We start from the raw sequence: 26,547 nt of genomic DNA, 5'->3' as shown, positions 1-26,547 counted from the left end.
ATATTAATCCGCGATGTTATAAGACCTGCCGATTACGAGCTGATCAAACTATATGTACATCATGGTAGTTTCATATCAAAATATTGAGAGCAGTGGTTTTTTTGGTTTTTTTTTTTTTTTTGTTTATTTTTTTCTAATATTTTTGAATATATTTGGGATTTGTTCAGAATTAATTGAAAACCTAATATCCCAGCCGAAATATAATTATAATGTGAGTTTATGTAGATCATGCCTTACAAGGCTTTGAATTCCTTTTTAGGAGCTATTAGAGTTAAAAATTGCACTTTTGAGGTGGAAATTCAGACTCTTAAAAGACTGGCAAGAGTGCATTTTAATTTTTAGTGATATTTGGGTTACTCCTTCATGTAATTATATACACGAAATTAAGGTTAGGGTTAGGGTTAGTTTAGGGTTAGGGTTAGGGTTAGGATTAGCTTACACGAAATAATTACATGAAGGATCAACCGATATTTGAAAGAAATGTATCGTCTATGGTACATTAAGACCACATTAATTCACAACTCAGATGAAATGACTTTGAACATCATCAACTATTAGAATTTGGGGCACATAATTATAGGTCATTAGGTTCTCTATTTTTACACAAAACCAGGTTGATCATGTCTTGAGTTTTCCTAGTCACATCTTTGGCATGTAATAAACTATCAAACAAGCATGGTTAATCATGCAATATCCCTGAAGAATCACATTGGAGACACTGGAGATAATCATCTCCTGGGTTCATTCATTGGGCTATTCCAGTTGAAATCCACACTACCCCCATGGAAGATTTTTGAAATATCTTCCACAGAGGGAGTAAGTTTTTCAAATATAATTGGTCAGAGGTAATCATTTTGAAACTCATACTCCTCCCCCTGTATTATGGCTTTACCTATATTTTCTACAACTGGAGTGGGTAACATATTACAAATGGAAGTTACCCATGTCTATTCTGTTTAAAATTGATACTCCCTCTGTGGCAGACTTTAGCTAAATCTTTCACAGGGGTAGTGTGGATTTTAAATGGAATAGCCCAATTTATATCTGCTGCACTCTGCACTTTGTTCCTTCACAGATCCCAGATCCCAAAAATACCTTTAAAAAATTATGATAAATGAGCCATTTTATATCATGTTTAAGGATGGATCACAGTATACTATAGTTTGATCAGCTCTTAATAGGCGGGAAATGTTAGACTTTTACAACTACACCGAAAAGTAGACCCACGTTAAGAGTGCTATTAGTTGACCTATATGGTCTATATTTTTGTGTTAAAGAAAATAGACAAAGTATAGGACTTGAATGAATAATTCTTGATGCTTCTGGCGAGATGTCACAGGACAATTCTCAAAATAAAATATTTTAATATTAATCCGCGATGTTATTAGGCCCGCCGATTACGAGCTGATCAAAGTATATACTTTAATACTAGCCACAAAAACTAGTGGAAATCATAAAATATAAATTTTGATATTGTGAATCTTTATGACATGCTATAAAATTCCACAATACTGGGGCAAAAATAGACATGTTTATGGAGAAGTTCAAGGCGAGGTTTTATGGCTAGATCTAGTTTCAAAACACAATAATGTCACTATCATACAGTTCAGGTAATGCATCCCTATATTAGGTGATGTTGGAAAGCTCCTTATTGTAGAACTCACTATGGACCACAATGGCCTCATCCCAGTGACATAATTCAATAACCTCAATTAAACAATCATAGTGCAAAATTTGACCTCAAGTTGCAGAGTATGAGTTTTTGTACCCAAATTTTCAAAGGTCATTCAATCAATGTACAAATGTATTGGGGTTAAAGACATGTGCCTTGATAGATGAGCATGTTGTGGATCCTAGTGACTAGTAATGCTTTTTACTTTATGGCATTGGGAAAACATTTATTGTGTTTCTTGAGGATAGGATGCTATTTGCAGGAGAGCTTTAAATAACTCTTCTGGAGATTTCAAGGAGAGCTGTTACAATAGAATGTAAGAAGAGAATGGTCAACTAGAAGGAGAGCTAAAAATCACTCTCCTATATCAGATCTAGGTAGTGCAGTCGAGAGTGATTGCTCTCGCTCTACTTAATAGGCAGTCCCTGCATCACAGATTCCATGCAGAACAACAAAATCAGGATCTCTGCTATTAAAAAAAAGACAAAGACGTTTTAAGTTAACAAAAGACTACACTCTTGTAATTTGAGTAATGAAGCTCTTAATGAATATTGTACAATTAAGTCTTTATTGGAATCTGTTTCAGCGTTTGCTCAGTTAGATACCATAAACTCTTCAGAACATTCAACACTGATTTCTATACTGGTGACCCAGGACTTTTGATGAGGGAAGATCACTGTGTACTACTGATGTTCATCTGGTTGTTTTCAATTCGTTGTAGAGTAATAAATAATCAGCCTTTGTCAACTTTTCCAGAAGTACTTTTTGTAAGGAATCATAAAAGCATCATTCCTGATGATGGAGAGCCCATCCTCAAAATCTCACTCTCTCCCATCAATTCTGGCTCCTCTTTTGGCTGGTTCTCATCATTGGCTAGCCCCCCAGTGTGTGATTAGCGATTGCTGAGTACCATCAGGTGTAAGAATAATCATGTTAATCATTGATGGAGACAAAGTTCAGACATTACTCTGTGCTCAAGATGCAATTAGTCTCTAGTTGAACTTGAAGCCAAATTCTGCCAAGTTTGTGCTGATTTTGCAGAGTGCAACATCAATTTGATCAGCCTTTGCAATTGCAATTGGTAGTATAAATTTGTCCGGGGAAATTTGTATGTAGCAAAATGGCCGGTTTGGTGATTGGGGGAGTAGCAATATTGAAATGACCAAGAATGGGGTTGAAAGAGACTTATTTCAATTGAGCAAATTAGGGGATTGTTATTTGAGAGCGAATCTTGCCGACCATTTTGAATATTTTTCAACAATAATTTTGCTGGAATATGTGAAATTGTCACGTATATCGGGCAAAAGATGGGAGAGGGGTAGAACATACCCTAATCCAGGCTGTGTGTAGGGTTAGGGTAAGCATATTGCGACCCGTTATGGTTGCAAAATATAAATACTCAATATGCAGACCTCTATGACATCATGTCAATGATTGTCAAATGCACTGACCGTGAGTTAATAAAGTTTACAAATGTGTACACTCACAGGGCTCAAGCGTAGCTAAACTTTAACTCCACCAACATCGGTATGAACATGGCTCATATCTGGTAAGGTTTAGATCCGAATACCAGACCGACCCATGCGCCAGACTAGCTGGTGCCAGGCAAGGTGTGCAAGTGCTTGTCTTGCTTATGTCCTTTACATGGATGGGATTATACACTGAGATGGGATTGTATATATTTATTTCTTGTTTCGCTTCAGGCTTTTTTTATATTTTTTTTACAAGATTAGCTTCCTTTCCTCTCTCCCTACACATTATATTCTGTGTGTTTTGGGTCTTTGCAAACATTTTTGTGGGGCAATTTGTCTAGGTTGATGGATTGAATGTGTCAGCAAAGAAAAATTTGTGATTTTTCTTCTTGGGATTTCATGGATATGCTTTGGAACATCTATTTTACCTTTGTACCTGGTTTTGTTTTTGTTTGTTTGAATATTGCACAAATTCCTGGGTGTTTTTGGTCCAAACTGATGAGAAAATTGAAAGGAATAAGTTGATACCTTTTGCACTTTTACAATATAATGACATGACACAGAAACACTCAAATATGGTATTGTATGTGACTCCTGGAAGTCATGAATCAAATTTATTTTTAAATTTGGTAATTAGTAAACATCATGTTTTTCCATGCTTTAAATTTGGACAACTTCTGGCACCATCATCTTCTTATTGAAACTTTGCAAGTACCCAACATTTGTTTTATAATCTCACATTTGAATATCCTATCATTTTACACTTTATCCCAATAATCCCATCCAATTAAAGGATTTTGTTTTTAAAAACACAGAAGCTTATGTTCCAATAATCTAAAATGCACACACGCACAGCTGTTACCATATGAACCAAACCCAAATACACCAGGTGTTAAAACTGATGCACCTTAACAATTGATTTAAAAAATTCTAATCAAACACAACCTCACCAAAATAGAGTGACACAAAAGTGTGTCTTTGTTTAGAATCGCTGATCTAAGCAAGCATTACAGGCGTATTGAGCAAGTTTATAAGAGGAAATGCCTGGCGTAGTCTGCCTGTGATAGGTATGCTAGGAACAAAGCTCTAGCAGGCGTATTTGGCTCTCACTGCAACAGCATTCACTCACACACACTAGAGATAGGTATACAAGCCACCAATCAGGGCATACTACTGTACTACGTTCAAGGCAAGTCGCCAGCCAGGTGAGCTCAGACAGGGGAAGTGTAAATACTTGGTCGGGCAGGCGCTTGGTTGGCTGGTTAGATTGATTGAGCCTTAGGCCAAATTTAAAACCTGCTGCTTGGTTTTTTGTAGACTGTAAACACGGTGTTCCTTTTTAGTTACTACCGTGATACACTTGAAGTCAACACACCTAGGGTGGAGTACCGGTTGAAGCGGCACTCTCACTTCTGCGAAGACACTGTGTAGTACTGTGCTGAATTTATACCATGATTTAACAGTTTGTGGATATTTATCAAATGGACTATTTTGTGATTTGTATGGATGGAAAATAGGAATTAAAGACATTTTGATTGGTGAATATAAACTTTATCCAGATGAGATATATAACATATTCTTCCATGATGTGTATGAGTGATCAGTGGGGTAAGTGTCTGTAAATAAATCAAATTAAAAAGTTGATTGTTTGACTTTTCAGTTAACTTTTAGTTAAAATACTCATTCTGAAGTTCATGAAGTACAAACTTTTTAATGTGACAGAACTTTGGTGAACTTGGTTTTAAAGTTTGGAAAGTAATTGAAGTTCCACAATACAGTGGAAATTGTAATAGGTATGAGCCTACTCATGATAAATACTGCTGTGTGACATGTTAGAATAGGTTCAGTTCTAATTTCTTAATGTTGAATAATTGAAATTCAATCATTGAATGCTATATTATTAGGAAAGTATCTTGTTTAATTAAGTTTACTTCCAAATTGCATTTCTGTTTGCATGTTGTGATTGTGACCTTATAATACATAGGCCTAGTAAAAGTAGGTAGGGCTAAGTGATGATGTCATAGAGATTCAAATAGTCTGTCACCTGTGATTTGGAGTGTGATTTGTGTTACTTGGGAATAAATGACAACCAAATATGATTTATGTGAAATGTATTTCATAGTGTAAACTTTTCTGGGCTACAGGACACAAATGTGGTGAGAGGATGAGTTATGATTCACATTCATTATCATAAATGTAGTATAAGTGTGTGTCCGCTGGGACCAACCGGTTAAACAAACAAACAAACAAATTATAAACACCTTGTTGCTTTTGTAGTTATGCTATACCAATTCAAGATACCCCCCCTAAAAAAAGTATAACCAACTATTAGTACCATTAAAATGACATCTATTGCTGTGTTAGAATTATGAAAAGATGTTTTACATATATTTCCCGCTCATTCATTTGAACATGCGCCTTCTGACAATAAATAGGCGATAGTATAAAGCATTGGACATTTATACCAGAACAGCTCACCAACAGCCTTTAATATAACATGTTATAAGATTTAAAAGAAAACAGCTTCAAAATGATTAATGATGATGGTAGTATACTATAAATTATTATAGGTCTAATCATTTTATAATCATAATCATTTAAGTAATCATAATCATAACAGAGGAGAGGAAGAATAGCAAAGCCCAAATAAGAACTCTCAAGTTCTATGTATAAGGGAAAATCCCAAACAAATGTGAAATTCATACCTGTATGTACCCAGCCCTGTACATGCTGCCTACTCACAAGAAATTTTCACGAACTGACAGAACTGTTCCTAAAATTTTAAGTGAAAGAATTATTACAGTACAAAATTGTTATAACAAACCATAACCACCTTTATTCCTCCAGTCTAATAAATCTATGGAGAGAAATTATTGCACCCATGTTGATCCCAAAATATACACTTCAGGACCAAAATAATCAAGGTGAACTTGCAGAGCAACTTCAAGTTGACACAGCCCCTCATCCCACCCACCTCTATGCACCATTCAGAGAAAATAACTCTGACTAGACTCTGAAATGTTCACTTTGTAGCTATAAATTAATATGAAAATGTTATTTGAAGTGTGAGGAGTTTTGTTTTGTGATTATTGTCATCTAAAAGTAAATTCCCAGACTGATTTTTATTTATCAGCATAATTTGTTGTTTGTTTGTGGAGCCAGATAAGATTCCACACTGGGTATGGGATAGGTATAGAGGGCAGTATGCCAATGTGAACTTCAGTGTGCAGTGTAGACAGAGAGAGTAGAAAATGGAGCAAAATGTTCATGCAGTCATTTCCCTGGTGCAATTATTGTTGTTATGATGTATTTAATACATGTATGTAGATAAGACCCTGACAAAATTCAAATGGGTACAGATTTTGCAGAAAATTTGACATTTTCTAAAAATACAAAATACAAAAATATCCAAAAATTCTGGTCATTTTTAGAAGTGGTCATTCGGTAACATGTTCAGAACTATTTAATTAAAGAGTATCATCTGCAGTGAACGTCCGTGTGCCTCCCTGCCATGGGCACCAATCCTGGGGGGACAAGTGGGATGTGCCCCCACCTTTTGACAAAGTGATACATTTTTTGTTCTTTTCATTCAGCCAATTTTTGACAATTCAGGCCGAATTTCACCTCCACATTTCAAGATGGATTAATGCTAATGCTCCAGTCCATGCATATAATTTATAAAGTTTTAAGATCTGTCAATTGAATTGGATGGGCAAACATCTAATATTATCTTTTTTTTTCTCTCTTTTCAGTTCAAGATGAGCAGGCTGCAGCAAATAACACTGCACCAAGCCCTACCCAGCCTGATGCCGATGCTGAACTGAGCGACAACACCGATCGCACACCATCGCCCACTCCAGTAACACGTACCAAGCATAATTACCACGGTAACAGTGATGGAAACAGTGACGGTAACGATTCCGATCATGACGACAGCTACCCATCAGAAGATGACGAATACGAATACCCACAATCCAATGAGAGAGGTTTGAGAAGAGAGAAGCGGTCCGGCGCAGAATCGGGTTCGAATAATTTGGACGAGTATCTGAACAGAACTGATACAGCTGTTATCTACCCTGAACCAGTTGATGATCCTGATATTGAAGGTAAGGGTTATTTCACAAACATTTTTTACATTTTTTGGAAAAGCGGAATTGTGCACATTTCATGTTCCAATCCGCTACCATGTTAAGTGAAACAGCTCAAAGTTGTCAAAGTGTGGAAAATTAATCGCACAACAATTCCATTTTGACAGAAGTTGATCTACAGTGATCTAGACTTTTAATTCAATTAAAATTATTTGCAAAAGGGAGTCATTTGGTGACGGCAAGACAAAATGGGGGTAATTGGGTGACATATATGACAGTTAAATACTTCCCATCACTCACATCAAGGTGAGTGCCCCCTGGTTTCCATCACAATTTAAAATACATCATAACACTACATAGTAACTCATGACAACAAAATGGTAACACCTCCAAGTCTATGACTGATTACTCAACTGCAATGTGAAGAAAAGGAAACAGATTTCCTATAATAAAATGCACTGGAAGTGATCAAACCCTATCATCAGGTAATGAAACAAGAACTATATCAATCGTTATTCACAAAAATGGGAAAAGATTCATTTACTCACAATGCACCTGCTATCGTGCTGAGAGCTAAAAAAACCTAATAATAAAGTTACGTTCTGAAGGAGCCTAAAGGTGATTTTTCTGTCATTTGTAGATTTGCTGATATTTTATTTGAGGATAGATTGTTTTGAGATAAGGAAAGGTTTTGTTAGGAAAATTAATGAATGAGACAAGTTTTGGTAATCTTTTTTAAAATGCAAAAGTAGATAAAAACTATGATGATATTGAAATCAGTTGTCTTGCAAATGAAATATTTTACTTTGTACTTTGTTTTAAATGTAGAAAAAACCAGTGGTGGTGGCAGGATTTTTTCAGGGGAGCGGGGAAAAATAAAAATAAAATGTGCGAAGAAGCTGCAAAAAGTCAACATTTTGGGAGGTAACTGGGGCAAGAGTTCTGACTGGGGAGCATTTTCTTAATATTTTAGACCAGCACAATAAATATTTTTAACATGTCCCCTTTCTGACTCTTTTATATACTGTTTGTTGCATTGCCAAGTGCCATGTAGGCCTATAACCAGAATGCTCTTGGTAACAAGTCTCTGATACATAACTAACCAATATAAATAAACACTCAAACAATTGGGTTAAAATATGCAAATGACAAATTTTCAGACTTTTAAATAGACTGATATAAAGATAGCCGCTTCGGATATACAGGAATTGTTTGCGGTGATATGGTGACAAGATAATCGATCAGAACAAAACAAAATCATAGGAAATATTCAGGACCATACCCTTATCCCGTCCAGCATCCGTCTGGTAAGACACAGATTGCATCCTGGGATACGTAACCACATGCTTGTTGGATCATGTGTCAATTTTTAGCATTGGGAATCTTCTCTTATTTTGATTGTATTGTGATAATGCCCAGTAATTGATACCACACACTTTTGTATCTTAAAAGGCTGCCTTGTGAGATTTTTATTATCATTGTTATAATATCATACTGTTATGTGAAATTTCAGCATTCTTCTTTTATGAATGGACATGAAATTGTAATAATATTGTGAAATACCTCAAAATTAACATATCAAGTTAATTTTACACTGTATCTCATCACAATTAGATGACAATAATAGAAAAATCACACAAGGCAGCCTTTTGAGATACGACAGTATGTGAAGCAGACGACGAAATGCACATAAACTGGTCATCTGATCCTGTGATTCTACCAATGTTATTAGAAAGAAAACAAAGTTATAGAAAGCCGTTCCCACTTCCTGTCCTATCCACCTGATTGGCTGAATTGGATATTCGGTGCCAATCTATCATTGGCTAGAGTTCAAGATGAAGATGTTATAGGTGGTTGTGGTATTATTTCAAGAATACACTTCCTCTTTTGAGTATATAGATACCAAACTAATTTCACTTCCCTCATTTGTTATCTGTGACAGGTGACGATGGTTTAGAAGACGGCAAACCAGTAGACTGCCCTTACTGCGAGCGTACCTACAAGCGGCTCACTTCTCTGAAAGAACACATCAAGTACAGACATGAAAAGACAGTTAATAACTTTGCCTGCCCCGAGTGTAACTACTGTTTCGCATACAAGAGTCAGCTGGAACGGCACATGGCAACGCACATGCCCGGACGAAATCAGATTTGTGATATCTGCAACAAGGCATTTGTGAATATTTATCGGTTACAGAGGCATATGCTGACACACACAAGCCGGAAATCGCAAGTTTAAGTGTAGCGAAAAGGGAAGGCGTTCAAGTATAAGCATCATCTCAAAGAACATCTGCGCATTCATAGCGGGAGAAACCATATGAGTGTTCTGTTTGCAAGAAGCGGTTTTCACACTCCGGGTCGTACAGCTCACATATATCCAGCAAAAAGTGTTCACCGGTCAAAGAGAACCCACAGGCTTTCCCTCGTGTTTCCCCAGCCCCAGTGAAAGTCATCAATGGGAGTCTGTCTCCCTCTATAGTTGTTGCTACGACAGAGGATGAATCTAGGACTGCATTTGCTGATCATACAAATAACGGTGCTGCATATATGACCCCATTGCATATAAAAATACCGGCACCTGACGGAACAGTGGAAAGTGGAAAAGAATCGGAAAAATCTGTGAAAAGTCAACTAACGACACCACCGAATGAAGCTGTGAAAAGGGTGCTTGAGATGGTAGATGCTACGGTGACTAAACAGCAGCAAGAAGGACACAATACGGATATATCAAAGCTGAAAAAGACAGTGAGTAGCAAAATGACACCACAAAAATCACCTAAACTTATCAGTCCTGTCACTGCCAACAATGGTGCTAAGTCTCCCACCATAGAACAAATGACAACAGAGAGCAAAATTGTACTGCCAACTGATATCGCAAAGGAGTTGTCTTCCAGTAAATTGTCTATGCTTTACCCCAACGGGTCGACGCCTGATAAAAACTATAGTATAGTTGACTATACACTACGCAAAGTGCACGAAGCTCAAGCAATCGCTAGGTGTTTAGAATCGCAGCATCCAGGACAGTTACTCTCTGATAAAACAGGATGCAAATATTGCGGAAAAGCTTTTGATAGTCCTATCGAGCTTCATCAGCATGAGAGATACCTCTGTGACTTTAATGAAGATGTGCAGAAGATCAAAGGTCAGAACTCAAATTTGAGCAAATTTTACGAGTATCAAAAGGAGGTGTTAGCGAGTATGAAAAACGGACATGATCCCAGGTCTGTGGAGGTTCCACCTCAGGTTGCAAAGTTGTTTGCAAAGGAAATGGAAGCGGAAAGAGAGCGGGAATTGGCGAGACAGGTGCGTGCAAAATCTGTATCACCAAGGGCATCATCACCTCGTCTACAAGATGAGAGACCCATCTCTCCAAGAAGCTTAGGAGCATCACCTATTAAGAGAAGTTTGCTGCTAACAACATTGGAAAGGAGGGAGGAGATGGAGATGGAGAAACAAAATGGAGAGAACAATTTAGATGAAACGCAAGATCAACACATGAGCGAAGAAGAAAGTGATTGCTCTGATGTTGGCATATCAGATGCCCAACATCAAGCATTGAGGGCGTTTTATGCCATGCAAGCCCATCCATCATCTGATGGCATTGGCAAGATCTCACTAGCCCTCAATCTTTCGAAAGACGCAGTTGAAATATGGTTTGATAAAACGAGGAAACTTGACGAAGCGGGAGAAGATCCATCATTGAGAAGTCTTGAGCTGATGAAGCAGACTTTTGTAAGACGCGAACCTCGCTCACCACATCGGTCCCCAAGCAAACAAAAACATCATCTACCGTCAAATCCTCCGTCACCTTCTGAAGCACTGTCTCCTACAAGGCAAAGTGACACAAGTGTACCTAGCCCTACACCTCCCACGCAAACAGAGACTGATTCGCGCAACCGACAATCGCGATCACCTAGTCCGCGCTCACCAGTTCAACAGCGCCCGACTGTTTTACAAAGCACAGAAAAAGCTCTTTCTGAATACAATATTGATCGACATACACCACCTGCTTTGATCATGGCTTCCCCTAAGACGCAGGAAGCAACCGAAGCTTTACAGCAACTTCGACACGCACCTCGAGAAAACGGTCACTCCGTACTACTATCTGCCTCAAATCGCGTCTCTCCCACCAGCTCTCCTCAACCACCTGTTGATCGTCAAACAGATGACAGTCCATTAGACTTGTCCATGCCAAAGAAAAAAGCTGCATCTTCGACTTCTCCCGGTCCTCCTACCAGTGCATCCTCACAGATGATGTATGGGTACAACTTTCCATCTCTCTACGGCATGGCTGGGAACTACATGTTTCCAGGGTATCCGCCAGCTGCACCACCTTCAAACCTTTGCCTTGAAAATACTGTGAAAGCTCACTCAAAGAACAAACCTCCTACAAACAAAAGTAGCCATAGCAACAATAACTTTTTACTCAAAAGACCATACACTCCTGATCCACCACCTGTGCTTGCGTATCTACCGTATCCCAACGGCTACTCGCCAAAAAGGATGAAGTATGCTGCGGAGAGTATGGAGTATTTGAACGGCGGCGGGGTGTACCCGGTTACGTTACCAATCACAGATGCGTACATGGCTCTATCAAAAGGAGGCTACAACCCACTACAGATGAATGGTATGCGGGATTTGGCGGGGTATCCAGCTCCTGGGGCAGCTGCTTCTTTGCTTAAGGAAGGACTACATAATGGTAGGTAGAACCTCTATTGTTTACCATTGTGGTCCTGTTTGAGTCACACAGGCTAATAAAGTATTGAGCATTTTAAGACAGCTAGATATGTTTGATTTTCCTTCTACATCAAAAAAGGAAATGGGATTATTATACTAGTATGAGAAATTTTGGCTTAAAAGGATGATATCAAATCAGATCAAATCAATGTAAGCTAATTTTAAGAATGAAATGAGAAGCGTTATCAAAACTATTAACCCCATGAGAACTACCTGCTGATTGGCCGAATGGAATTTTTCATTATCAATTAGCCCAATCAGCAACATTGTTAGAATAATTTCACCACACAAAAAATTGGGGTGAATTATTTGCAAAGCCCCATTCTGATTGGTGATTAAAGAGAAATTATCATGTAATTGACCAATAAGAGGCAATGTTGGATCGGCAGGTAGTGCTCAGGTGGTTAAGTTGGTAATAATTTCTTATCACAGCTCATGATTATAACACCTGTGTGGATCAAATCGGATTCATTTCATATTTTATACAGCTTTTTAATACTTATTATGATCAAATATGCCAGTTTTCTCAATTTGAAGGCACATCTGCACAACTTATGAAGACCAAAAAGTTGACGACAAATTGGTCCAGTACTGATGACACTAGAGATCAGACAGTATGAGCCGAATTGTTCTCATTCCCAGTAGCAAAGTGCAGAGACATGTATTTAATAATCATAACTTCACAATTGACCTCAAGTTGTGAGGATGAGTTTTTGTACCCCGCACATTCAGAGAAGTGAACAAGCATATTGGGATTACAGAACTTTGCCCTGGTAGATGAGATGATTCTGGCATGAGAGTAGCAATTGGAGGGAAATAGTAACAAAATATGATTTTCCCATTTTAATACTACAGACTCTTTGTGTAGTAATGACAAAAACATCCTGTCTTATTACATTGTTGTTTATCACATAATATCATCATTATGTTCTTATCATCCACATTCACCTGACCAATGTCAAGGGTCATGTAAGATGATAAGGGCACTGATATTTTGTAATGTAGTCATGAGTGTGCCACAAGATTTGGAAATTAGAAACTCTACCACTTCCGCTATACCTTTATGAATTGGCAGAAAATTGGTTGCCTCAATTTTTAGTAATTTGACAGACTTTTTAACATTTCTTGGAAGTTTTAAAAATAATTCATATATAACTTATATTCATCTGGGGGAATTAACTTTGAAAATAGGTTATAATGTTGTAAATGATTGAAGATGTACAACTGAAATTAAAACAAAGAAAAGGTAAAGTTGATCCAAATTTGGGAGTAATGCAGGTTTTCACAAAATATGTATTAATCAATTTGTATTGCAAAAATATCAAGTTGATACAGTCATTGATTGCAAATTAACTTGTGAAGTAGAGGAAGTAAAATAAGTTTCAATTGAAGTTCCAATTCTACCATTTTTGTCAGTAAACATATTTTAACAAAGATTTTGTGCATATCAATATCAGTGGTGTAGCCAGGACTTTTTCAGAGAGGGGCAAAGGAGGGAAGTAGCTTTCAAGAGGGTCAAAATTGGATAAAAATGGTTTTAAAAAATGGGCTGTAAAGTATAAAAAAAGGTATGCATATTACACTTTAATATTTGAGACCTTCATTGTCTTGTGTTTTATCCAGCAATTTTTGGCTTATTTTTCACTTTTCTTGATACATGTATTGTGTAGGTCTATAAACATTATTTGTTCTTTATTTAATATGCATTACTTTTCTCATAATATTAAAGTTTGAGTGACATTTGTCCACTTATCCTATCTATTCATTCTCTACAACCTCTATTGTCCAGTGGGACAATACTCTATTGTCCAGTGGTGGTGCTTATTTACATATTGTTTGCCATTCTAACTTTGTAGTGAATTTGCTCTCAATGAGAGAAGACACAACTTATTTTGCTCTGAGTTTGCTGTCTTATTTTGCTACTTATTTCAATTTGAACTTGCCTTCAATTTTTGACTTGAATTTGTTTTTAAACTACAGCATGTAGTTCTTGTTGTTTGCTTTATATTTTGTTGTCTGTCCCTGAAGAAGAGCAGTTTATCTGCTCGAAACGTCGGTTGTTTTTTGTCTGTTAAGTGTTTCACTGCTATGTACACAGTGATTTTCATCACTTCCAGTGTACTGTTTTCCTGACACTTTTGTGGGCTCTGGAATTGGCAATTTTTGGCCATCGAACTTTGCCTGTTTTGTGCCTACTCTGGATGTTTGGTTTAGCGTGTCTGTTTATATGCACAGTGATTTTCATCACTTGATTTTCATCACTTGTTCTAGTGCAGTTTTGTATTACCATTGATCCTTGTTGTTTTTGCAGGTTCAGCACTTACTTCTGTGGGCCTTGAACTGGTAATTTTGGCTATCGAACTTTGCCTACTTCTTCTGCCTCACGCCTGATGTTTTTGTCCCCCTGCATACTGTCTAGTCTGTATTTTACTTGTTTCCCCACATCAAGTTGGTGTACCCTTGCTTTTTTTCTTTCCTGTTGTTATTATTCAAGGTATCCTCTTGTATCATTTATTGATCCTTGATGTGTTTTGTGTCCTCGTCCGTTGGATTCACCATTACCCACTTTTTTTTATAAAAAAGGCATTAAATCTTAGATATCAGAGTTACCAGTATCTCACGAGGTGGGTGTGCAAGACTTCTCACATGGGATGCTGTCCCCAGCCCCTCCTCCTTGGCTTACGCCACTGATCATTATCAATCAAAAATAGTATCAAGCATAAAACTTGAACTTGATCATCGTGTATCACAAGTGAAAGCGCCATGGTCCTAGATTAATCACAAAGTATATAGCCAAATTAAAGCTCTTGTAGCTCTGTGTAATAATCAGTACGGATTGAACGAATCAGTTATAATTATACCGGTTATAAGAAATAGAGTTAGCAGTCAAGACGCTTAGCGGACATGATTACCTCTGATTACTGTGTGGCAGGTACGGCATCTGGGCCTATCAATCAGTTTGTTAGTTTTATGAATCTGGTAGTCATATCCTCTAAATACTAACTCCACAAACCTATGGGGAAAGAGAATTACCTAGCTGGCACGCGATAACCAAGACCAACATTTGCCTGACAAAATCACCTTAAGTTTAACCTTTACCTGCTTGTGCGAAGTAATACGTGGCAGGCACCCCCTGGGTGAAATGTCGTAAAAATTTTTTTAAATGTTGCAAAATTTAAAATCTTGTAGGCCTAAGTGGAAAGTAATAAGCAAGGATAGTGATTTGTACTTATTTTTTTCCAAATTATATTTATTTTATATTTCGGTTTATTGCATAAAACAAAACTTAGACTTTCAATAATTAATTTAACCCCGGCCATCCCATGAGATATAGGCCTTGTTAGAAATAGCTAGATCAACTGATTAAGCAAAATTGAATATTTCCTAAAGTAAAATTATCTTTTCTCCTGTAAACATCAAAATTTTGTAGCAAAACATAATGTCAAATGTGTTGGAAAAGGATTTGAACACCCTTCCTGCGGAACTACCAAGTTCACAGAAACTTTCAATGTGACAATATTTTGAGGTTTCAGATCAAATTATTCAGACAATGTAGACCTAGATGCATAAGCCACAAGTCACTAGTTGAAACAGGTGGTAGCATGTTCTTGGTCATATAGCTACAGAATGTTTTACAGAAAGTGTAATAAACTTTGCAAGGTGCACAATTAATTAGAAGGAAGGAAGAGTGAGTGATTGGGTATAGTAAACACTCATCTTTCCATCTCCTTATTGCCCAGCTGCCTTAACCTCTATCAAAGTCTTACTAAGATATTCATAAAAATCAGACTTAATGTACAGTCTGTGGAAGTCTATCACCAATGTACTTCTGACAGCATGGACATATAGTGCAGTGGCTATGGTGATACTACCTTTATGTAATTCCGACTCCCTCGGAAGTATCACAAACCTATCAACACCTTTTACTTCAAATTAATGCAAGTTCACAAACAAATATGTATTTTTCAAGGTGTAAGGCCAATTTCTAATCATGTTTATCCCAATGATAATTAATCTAGACTTGAGTTTTAGTAATCAGGTTATTGCATGTCACACTTTGCTTTCCTCTACTTGTAAATATCAAATTGAATATTACTGACATATTTAGTCCAAAATAGACTGATATAGCTCAAAGCCCAAAAATAAAGTCTAAGTTGATCGGTTGGTTATGCGCTTGTGCGTGTTAAATAATGGGTGAATGGTGGACTGTGTTTCTTAACTCTCTTCAGTCTTCAGGCGGGTGTCGACTGCAGATGACAATAGTTTTAAGTTTTTGTGAAGATTTAACAAAATCTTAATTTTACATTTTCATGACCATATTTGGCATCAGCATGAAAAATGCATTAAAATGAGTACAAACAAGCATAGTATTGGTTCAGTGGTTCTTAAGATAGCCTGTTGATATTTTGAGGAAATATCTCAAAACTTTTATGATAAAGCCTATGTCTAGCATGCAGAGCATTATAAAAGTTTCTTCAACTCTTTCCCCAGGTGTTCTGATCATGTAACTAGCTAATTTTAATCAATATCATATACCAAGCTGAACCAAAAATTAACTGATATACCTAATATTACCAATAAAGTTAACAATCATCACCAATTTTTTCTCTGTTCCCAGGTGACAGTATGTCCAGTATATCCTCAGATCTTTCAGCATCTATGGAAGGTGTAATCAGAAGTGACTCGCCTGGAAGAACCAGTGCCAGCAAGGAACGAAGTCTACCATTGATGGACCAACCACCAAGGACCAATGCAGGCCTCTATGCCTGTACACAATGCCCAAAGACCTTTCAGAAGCACAGCTCACTGTTGAGACATGTCTACGAACATTCAGGTATGTCGAAGTAAAACTGCTGAGCCATGGTTGATTATACTCAAGATTTTTTACGCCGGTATGCTAATTTAGATAAGCTTCTATTTTGTATTCTTGTATTTCATGTATTTAGAAAGTCAAATCTATCAATTGATTTATTAAACATCTACCAGTATTATAAACTCCTAAAGCTTATCATTATGAAGATAAATTGTTTCATTATAATTGCCACAAAATGGCCTCTCTCAGTGCATTGTTGGTATAGAATTACAGTAGAAAAAAAATTAGTAGAATTAAGGTCTTTAACTTCCTTCACGCGGGTGTCAACTGCAGACGACATGTTTCAAAAAAATTTTACAAATTCAAAAATTTCAGAAATGTAAATTTTCATGACCATATTTGGAATCAGCATGAAAAATGCATTAAAATGAGTACAAACAAGCCTGGTATTGGTTCAGGAGTTCTTAAGATAGCTCTTGATATTTTGAGAAAATATTTCAAAACTTCAACTTTTTCCGTTGAAGCGCATGGCTAGCATGGAGAGCATTAAGTTGCAACAGAACAAAATAATGACCTGTGAATGTTGCTAATAATAATAACACAAAAGAAAAGGCTTTACTTACAATGACAGGATGAAATCAATCACATGCAACATTTTGCGAAGTATTAAATCAAGGTTGTAGAAGCTTATCAGAAATTTGCGGAACATTTCTCCCCCATTCTCTTGGGTGTTGTACCACGGCACCAACCCACTCAATAAAATGCTTGATCCAAATGGATGAGAAGGGGAAAAGTCTAAATCCGATAAATCAAACTTAAAAATTTGCTGGTCATTTTGAAGAGGGGTTTTGTATAGTATTTCAATTCAAATCTTATACAAAATATAGCATTATTTGAATAGCTTAAAGGAGTATTTCGTGATCCTAGCATCCTCTTTTTATGACATTTATTCAGTACATATCCACGAAAAAAGCCTATTCCCAAAATTTCAAAAAAAGATTTTGCGTTTGCGAGTTGTGCATGATTATGTGTATTACACTGCTCCATAGACAATGCGTTGTAATTTCATTCTGGTGCACCAGAACGAAATTCAAATTTCACGAAATCTTTACAAAACGAATTAATCTGCAAGAAATATTTTGTACATAAACATTATGTAGCCAGAGGTTTCCAGTGATATAAAAATCTCAACTTTTTTTGAGAAAAGTGGGGGATGAGACTGTGGATCACGAAATGCCCCTTTAAGCCAGAGTTCTTTAGTTGTTAGTTTGTTACTTGTGAGTTGATGATGTGCGATTGTTTTCTGGGGATTCTAATTTTGAGTTAGCAGATGACAGTTTACCATTTTTCTCCAGAATTATGATAATTGTTTTGAATGTGGATAAAAAATTGCCTCCCAATGAATACCAACATGTCTAAATGTTGGTACAGTGGTTCCTAAATATGAGCCGTCAGCTTTTGTGTGTGAAAATTCCATGAAAATTGGCTGACATTTGTGCAAATCTTTCATGGGTGACTTGTAATCCGTAGCTTGAGGAACTATGTCAGTGGTAGTTAAGGCTGACAGTTTTAGGAAAAGGCCTGATTATCTGCAAGATTTGTTATGTTTATAGCATAGTCATTGGTATAAGCTTATGTTTGCCCAATGAATGTCCGGGGTTGGTCTTACTCACTTAGGAAAGGGGTGTGACGTGACAAGAAAGGGTTGGATTTGATGAGTGAATGGACTATTCCATGATTTGAATATAAATATATATATATATATATTAACGATTGTAAAAAAAATGGAACAAAAACTTCATATTGATCAATAAAGAGATTTATAAAGCATTAATAAATAATTTTTTTTCATTTTGTATTGTTTACAGGGAAGCGCCCTCATGATTGCACAGTATGCGGCAAGGCTTTCAAACACAAGCATCACCTGATGGAACACTCACGTCTTCATAGTGGGGAGAAACCTTATCAGTGCGACAAATGTCTCAAGAAATTCTCTCACTCTGGCTCGTATAGTCAACATATGAACCACCGCTATAGTTACTGTCGACGAGAAGACAATGCAGCAAATAATTCCAGAAAGGGATCATCGAAGGCAGATAAGGCTGAAAATGGGGTTGGCATGGCGACCATGGAAGCGGTAATGAAAGGTTTGGAGATGAGAAAACATGAAGAGAAGATGAGTTTGCTTCACAGGACTATGAAAACAGAAGTGCCTATTAGCACTCCCATTGAGCCTTAAGTTAATCGTTGGAAAAAAATAATGTTAATTTTCACTTTCAAGTGAAAAAGTGATGTTTGAGGTTACACCAAGTAAAATCTTCATGATAGATTTCAACTTTCAGGCATTGTTGGTGCCTGGTTGAGTAATATGAATGAAGAACAGAAGTGCATTGCAGTTGAGTCTCTGTAAGTGTTCTTGATCTTGATCTTGATTTTTAGAACAAACATCTATTGATTAAGAATAAGATGCCCCCAACGTCATTTGAAATTGTAGATTAGTGCATGGGCACTGAAAACATTAACTTGTGGTATTGTGTCCCCAACCAAGTTTGAAGTACAACTCTCAAATAGTTCATAAGATAAATAGACAAAGGCTACTAGAATAAGTTAATGCACCCACAAGCTGCATGCATGTATGTATGATGTACCATTTTCACTTCAGAGGGTGTACGTCTGACTGACATCTAGGGTCTGGCAGCAGTGGTATGCTCCTGGGGTATGCTAAGCCCGGATGCTAAGGTATCATTGTTGGTTACAATTTGCAAATGAAAACTCACACAACCAGCACAGTAATTATATAAAGATGTAGACCAACTCAAAAGAGTTGCATGCCTAGCCCTGTGATCGATGCTACAGAGTGTGCTGGAAAGTGTGCAAAAAATTATTTCAAATCAATATTATATTTACAACAAAAATCATTTGTATAAAATGTCACACATTATATGTGCTACATACCACTGTCATTATTGTATACTTGGTATTTTCTATAACAAATTGTGTGCTGTTCCCACATTTTCAACTCATTTACATATTTAAATGTCATCATTTGTACCCATATAATCCAAATCATTTTAAGTCAACAGTAATACGTTGTTATGGTAACTATAGACTGTGGTGCTAATCATGTGTTGTTTTGAAACAAACAGGAAAATGTGCTATTTTTAATCATGTTGGCATTTTTCACCAATATTTATCAAAATAATTATAAGGTATTTTTGTATTAATATTTCATGGATTTTAGAAAACAGGGTAATAACCGTGTTATCAAACAGTATAACGTTGAACAGTATGTGTTTCAAAATTGTTATCTTATTTTACAACTCGATAAATTTTCTGCAATCATTAAATTTGTTCTTGCCCTCATAAAGTGGACTTACCAGTTCCAGATCAATCCAAATCCATTCCAGGCCATTTTGCTGTGTATATAGTATACCACAGTGTTATTTGGGACAGGACGGGTGGGGGAGGGGGGAGGGAGGATAACAGGGACATTGGACTATTCCAGTTGAAATCAATACTCCCAATGGAAGGCATGACTTGAATCTCCCACACAGGGGGTGTAGATTCCCTATGTGGACAAATAAGGTCCTGTCTTCCTTAAAGGGTGTAAGGATTTCAACTGGAATACCCCATTCATGTATATAAATGGATGACATGTGTATTGTAAACAAAAGACAATCAATTAGACAATCAAATGTGTGCTCTACAGTAAGATTAAGAGAATATAATGGTGCAATTTTAATAACATTATAAACAAGAAAACTATGGGATTGTATACATATAGACGCATTAGGGAAAGTGACCGTTATGAAATAACTTTTCCCACTAAAAGGTGCCATGCCATTTTCAGTATAGTTAGGGTGCAAAATAAGTAAAGGTGCCAGTTAGGTCATTTATAATAACCTGGGACTAAATTGCCTTTGTTAGTCTTGCAATTAATTAATTTGACTGATCATTGACTAACAATTGAACAAAAAGATAATAAATATATTGGATAAGGACAAAGTTGAATTTGTTTTTACGGAATAAGCCAAAGTACCATCTGATAGCAACTTGTAGAGCTGTATTTTGAATAGCAGCTTAATGATGCCAATAATTGCTACTGAACTCATTAACAACTCAATAATGACCCAGTTAAACAACAAATTTGCGACTATTGCCAAATTAAGTATTAAAGAGGAAGTCCCGCCAGAGCAGTTCTTCTGGGGTGAACCAAACCTGACTGGTTATCAAATTAATCAGTGACAAGGGTATCTCTGAATTTAAAGGTGCTAATTGATGTTTTAATGTTATTGCATCAATTAGCACCTGTCAAATTCAGAGATAAGCTTGTCACTGATTAATTTGATAACCAGGCAGGTTTGGTTCACCCCAGAAGCGCTCTGTCAGGGCTTTATCTTTAAGCAATATGTTGTACTGGTCATAGTATAAGACTTAAAACCACACAGCAAAGAGATCTCCCTGGAGTGTGTGAATAATAGAAGTAGATAGTTCATACTAAGTCCTCCTTCCCCTTGACATATTTTGTTTTAATATATGCAGGTGAATACTGAAAGTTACCAGTTGACATTGATCTTCCTGTGATGTATCTATTTAATTATCACTAAATTCCTATCTCAACTCTGACTCATGTAATAAAAACACACATATGGTTAGAATTTAACTCAAAGATAACAACTCATTTTGATAATTACGCCACACGTAAGTGAAAAATTACTTATGACAAAGTGCGAGTTGTAACTTTTGCTATATTTTTGAAAAGTTGTGTGATGGGGGTTATTTTGGTAATTCCTTGGGGCACCGTTAATGATATAATCCTAGCACTTCAAAGAACAAACGGCGCATTACTGTGAAAACATAAACTTTGTTTACATTTTTCCTTCATCCGTATGTATGAAAACTTATCGGGTACGTGTACTTTTAAACTTCTCGCCCTATCACCGAAAGCGGTCTCTTTTAATTTCCTGCAATTAGTCGCAGAATTTGGCACCAAAAGTACTGCTCACGGTTCAGTGCTGTCAGAAAAAATGTATCAGCATTCGGTTAATCGGGATCGAAGTGTTTCTATACAATAACATAGACTTATTTTATGATAGAATATAATTAGATGACAATAACTGTAACCAGTAAAATGACAAATCAATAAAAAACAACTCGTACAGTAATAATTATCAAAATCTCAAAATAATGCAATATTTTAATGAAACAGTAATTTTTATGACAATATTTGAGAAATGTAAAGTAGAAAAACTTGTGCTGAAGATATGAGGTTTTGATTTCAGCAGATGACGTGCTCAACCAAATTGAATCTCCTGTAAGCTTCCTCTATGGGGAAACTGAATGTCTCCCATTAAGCCTCTTTATATCTGTCAGTATTTAATGCATTACACACTATGAGAGAATATGCCTCAACATACAACTTGTCACCCACTTACAAGAATTTTTCCAAACATAGTTGCAGCTATCTCAAGAACCACTGACCCATTGTCAGGAATGCATTTGTTGTGAAAATCATAATGAAAAGTGAATTTTTTGAACATTTTGTGCAAATTTGACTTTGTTCGAAGGTTGACTTGATCATACAGAGTGTTAAGCCATTTCAATGTCAAGGGTACGTATGTAATGTAAGGAAATGCCATGCTTCTTGGGTTGTTTCCCTTGTTACCCGATGAATAGGCCTAGAGGATTAGAAAACTCAAGCCATGTATCGTTATTGACCACTTAAAACGCTTGACCAAATTAAGTTAAATTAACACCTTATAAGGAAATATGGTTTACAAAATGACAAAAGACTAGTTAGTATTTGAGTACTATGTGAAAAAGTATAGTTTCTTACCAGTGTAAAGAATTGTTGTATTATAACAATATGATTAATAATGAATTGTTTTAACTTGAACATAAAATAGTTTGACCACTGACCTTAAATATATGAACTTTGACCTGACCTTTCCAACTGTTTGTATGAGGTATATGCAATGAAGAGCATTATGGAAATATATGCATTTGTCCCCCTTTCTGATTTATCAGAAGTTCAATGTTAATAATGAAACCAATTAGATCATAATTGTATTGATTGGATTTTAACAGACCATCTTCTTTCCTTATTTTGGGCTTCCAAAGCTTCATTTCATAGATAAAAAAAGGCTTCCATTATGAGAAAAAATGATTTCCATGCTCAGAGCTGCACATGATTCCAGCAGTGAGTGAATTTTACATATTTTGTTCCCTTTTCTCCTAAAAATTGTATTTCTCTACAGTAAAATGTAATTGTATAAAATGTATCTATATAGATCATGATTTTAGTGATTTAATGTTGTGAATCTCAAAATGTTATGGTCCCAAGGTGGTGAATTTTGACCACATTAAAACAGTATATACATGTAAATATATCATAGACACGTAGATTATTGTGATTGTTTGTATAAAATGGAATGTAGATTTAAAGAATATCCAGCAAACACTTTTAAACTAGTATTCTCATCGTCGTAGAACATAGTTCTTAAATACCATACTACAAACTAGAAAATGAACTTGGTACTGGAAACTGTGTTAAAGCAACACAATGCCTAAACAGAAAGTTCATAGTAGTGTGTGAAGTAATGACATGTGACATAGTTTATGAGAATAGTTTAATAGTTCACTTTAGGAATGCAGGGTAAGCTTATACAGTAAAACGTGCATCTTGCATACAATAGTTGAAAACTAGTGTGTGTTTGAGGATAAAACTAGTAGTACATTGACTGTAAAAATTGTTTTGTTCTTATGTATCAAAATTGTAACAAATATGGTCACAATTGAAAGCTGATTATTGTAAATTAGATTTTAAAAAGTAGGCTGTGTTTAGTAGCAAAAAAAGCTTGAAATATCACTTTCTGATAATAATGTTATATATATAAAATGCAAATAGTTTTTGTTTTTTGATGGTTTGTGAATTTTGTGATTAGAAATATGTGTCTAATGGTGCAGCTGTTTTCCTTCCTTTTTCCTTTTTATTTGGGCTATTCCAGTTGAAAGCCATACTCCCCCTATGTAAGACATGACCTTAATGAAGGTGTAGATTTCAAATGTTGTCGCCTATTCCGGTAACCCCATTTGAAATTCACACTCCCTGTGAAGACGGTTATGGTCATGTCTTCATACAGAGGGTATAATGGATTTCCATTGGAACAGCCCAATTTGTAAACAGTACAAAACATATTGCAATTTGCTTTTTACCTTTTGTTATTTGTAACCTGAGTGTTAGATGACTATCTACTCCTAGAGAAAGTCTCATGTGATTTGATGATGTTTTAGATATAGTCTGCAAAGAACAAGTTATTAACTTGATCAACCTTTGTCTTTCTAAAAGAAAGATTTGATGTATTTTTGTTTCTCTTGCCCATTATTATTTATAAAACAAAAAACCAAAATGTATTGTAAAACATTGGCATACTGTCTATCTATATAAGCTTATTGATGTAAAAGTACATTGACACATTTCAGCCCCAATTATACACTGCAAAAAATATTGAGTAAAAAGGTTACAACTCAACAGTTAAATAAAAATTTGAGTAAAAAATTACTCAATATTGAGCTCATATAGGTCACAACTCAACAAATGAGTAAAAAATTACTCGACATGAGCTCATGTTGAGTAATTTTTTACTCATTTGTTGAGTTGTGACCTATATGAGCTCAATGTTGAGCAATTTTTACTCAACTGTTGAGTTGTGAACCTTTTTACTCAATGTTGAGTAAAATATTTTTTGCAGTGTAGTCTCCGCTTATGTGATTGCTAGCAGATACACCTTTCTTCTTTAGCAAGCAGAAGGATTAAAAACATTCAAAGATATCTGCACCCTAAAAAAAGAATGGGACATACTCATACAATGAGTGGAAAGTAAAATGGTAATTTTTGTGCAGGCTTCTGCAATTTGTAACTACTTACCATGTTTTTAATTCTCAAATTTGAGTTTTCACACATAGACCTATAGATGCATAAAAGAACATATAAATGCGTGTATTTTAATTTTCACTCTAGCTGTGTTGAGCACGAAAATTAATGTTCAGCGAAAATTTCCATGTTAAGTAATTGCTCCAGAAGTAAAATTATGGGACCAATGCTATGAGAGAAATGATTAATGTGTAGCAATTAACAACTCACAATAAGGTTATGGAATGTTAAAATAATAATTATATTGTTTTATTAAGTTCAGTAAATGTATTTTGAATTTTAAGATTAATAATTGTAATAACCTTCTTGTTGTCCATTGACTTTAATTCCATTTTTAGTTCTCATTCAATTACATTTCATTTTCATTTAAAAAACTAGTATCAATAATTATTTTTCTTGTATATTACTTAGTGGTGGTTTGGTAACTAAATGAACATATTCATAGTAATATTTATTCTCAGAAAAACAGTGTATTAAATAACTAGTATTATAAATCCCCATTATACAAGAAGTGTGCTATATCATGTGTCCAGTATTTTGATGGTGAACAAAATTTGTACAAAACAAGTATGTTTTTGGTACACCCTATACGTCTTTACACCCTATATGTGCTACTTACTTAAGACAATCTCGAAGTGGTGTAAGTGAACACTTTTTGCTGCATGTATTGTGTCCATATCATGAAAAGAAAACTTAACAAGAAACCATAAGTAAATATGTGTATATTTATTCTTTCAAACAAAATAATAAAGTCTCCATTGTTATTTATTGACAGAGATGTGACAAAAATTTTTGGTGATTTGTCAGATATATATTATCTATCTTTGGTTGTAGAATACAACCAAATTATTGTATTTATTATTTTATGCTTGTTCTCTTCCATACGTAGACATCTACAATAAAATAAATGGAAAAATAACATACTTGTTAAGTGTTATTCGTTATTTAGTGTTTATTTTTTCAAACTTTTTTATTTTTTATTTTTATAAAATCCATAAAGATATAGAGGTTCCCAATGATTCCAATCTAAAGCGCTCACTTATACCTGTACTTACGGTACTACCCCGCCCCCACCCCACCCCTACGTAAAACCACCGGGGACGTTAGGACTATGCAAGCTGGGACGTTACTATACTTTGTGACTTTCACCAGTTAAAAGGGCTTTTCGTGATCCACAGCCTCATCTCCCCTCACTTTTCTCAAAAAAAGTTGAGATTTGTATACCACTGGAAACCTCTGGCTACATAATGTTTATGTACCAAAAATTTCTTGCAGATTAATTTGTTTAGCAAAAATATCGTCAAATTTGAATTTAACGAAATTACAACACATTGTCTATGGAGCAGTGTAATACACATAATCATGCATAACTCGCAAACACAAAATCGAAATTTTGGGAATAAGCTTTTTTCATGGATATTTACTGAAAAATGTCATAAAATGAGGATGCTAGGATCACGAAATCCTCCTTTAAATGGGAACGCTCAAATTAAATCAATCGGGATAGGAACACACTGCCATGCTAATTTTTTTATTTATGTTATTTGCCGCCAATTGCACATATTTTTTAAATCGGAATGGTATCCCGGTGGTTGCCGAGAGGTTCCCGGTTCAAATGGAATAGTGTGGCAGTTTCAAGTTTCCACACACCCCACCCCTTAACCCTATACACTGACCCCTACTCACACCAGGATTCTTGTGGGGTCCAGTATTATGTGTGTATATAATTATGTATCAAATAGGCCAGTGGGTCTTTCTGGGGGACATTTCTTATCCAAAAACGTACCACCAATGGCCCGACCAATGGTTTGTGGGGAACGTTATTTCACACAG

At 35.8% G+C, this 26,547-nt stretch overlaps 1 protein-coding gene across 1 annotated transcript in view; it reads left to right on the top strand.

Moving 5' to 3' along the window:
- The window catches only part of LOC140142638 (uncharacterized), a 45,345-nt gene extending 19,712 nt beyond the window's left edge, over nucleotides 1-25,633 (top strand). Inside the window, 7 exon segments of the mRNA XM_072164643.1 lie at nucleotides 6,897-7,250; nucleotides 9,175-9,452; nucleotides 9,454-9,478; nucleotides 9,481-9,537; nucleotides 9,540-11,930; nucleotides 16,587-16,802; nucleotides 18,650-25,633. Of these exon segments, the coding sequence (XP_072020744.1) occupies nucleotides 6,897-7,250; nucleotides 9,175-9,452; nucleotides 9,454-9,478; nucleotides 9,481-9,537; nucleotides 9,540-11,930; nucleotides 16,587-16,802; nucleotides 18,650-19,020 (3,692 nt within the window). The 3' untranslated portion in view covers nucleotides 19,021-25,633.
- The last annotated feature ends 914 nt before the right edge of the window (nucleotides 25,634-26,547 follow it).

The sequence above is a fragment of the Amphiura filiformis genome, chromosome 20, assembly GCF_039555335.1.
Source record: "Amphiura filiformis chromosome 20, Afil_fr2py, whole genome shotgun sequence".
NCBI classification, from domain to species: Eukaryota; Metazoa; Echinodermata; class Ophiuroidea; order Amphilepidida; family Amphiuridae; genus Amphiura; species Amphiura filiformis.
The sequence above is the reverse complement of the archived record's forward strand: the minus strand, read 5'-3'. Positions and strand labels throughout refer to the sequence as shown.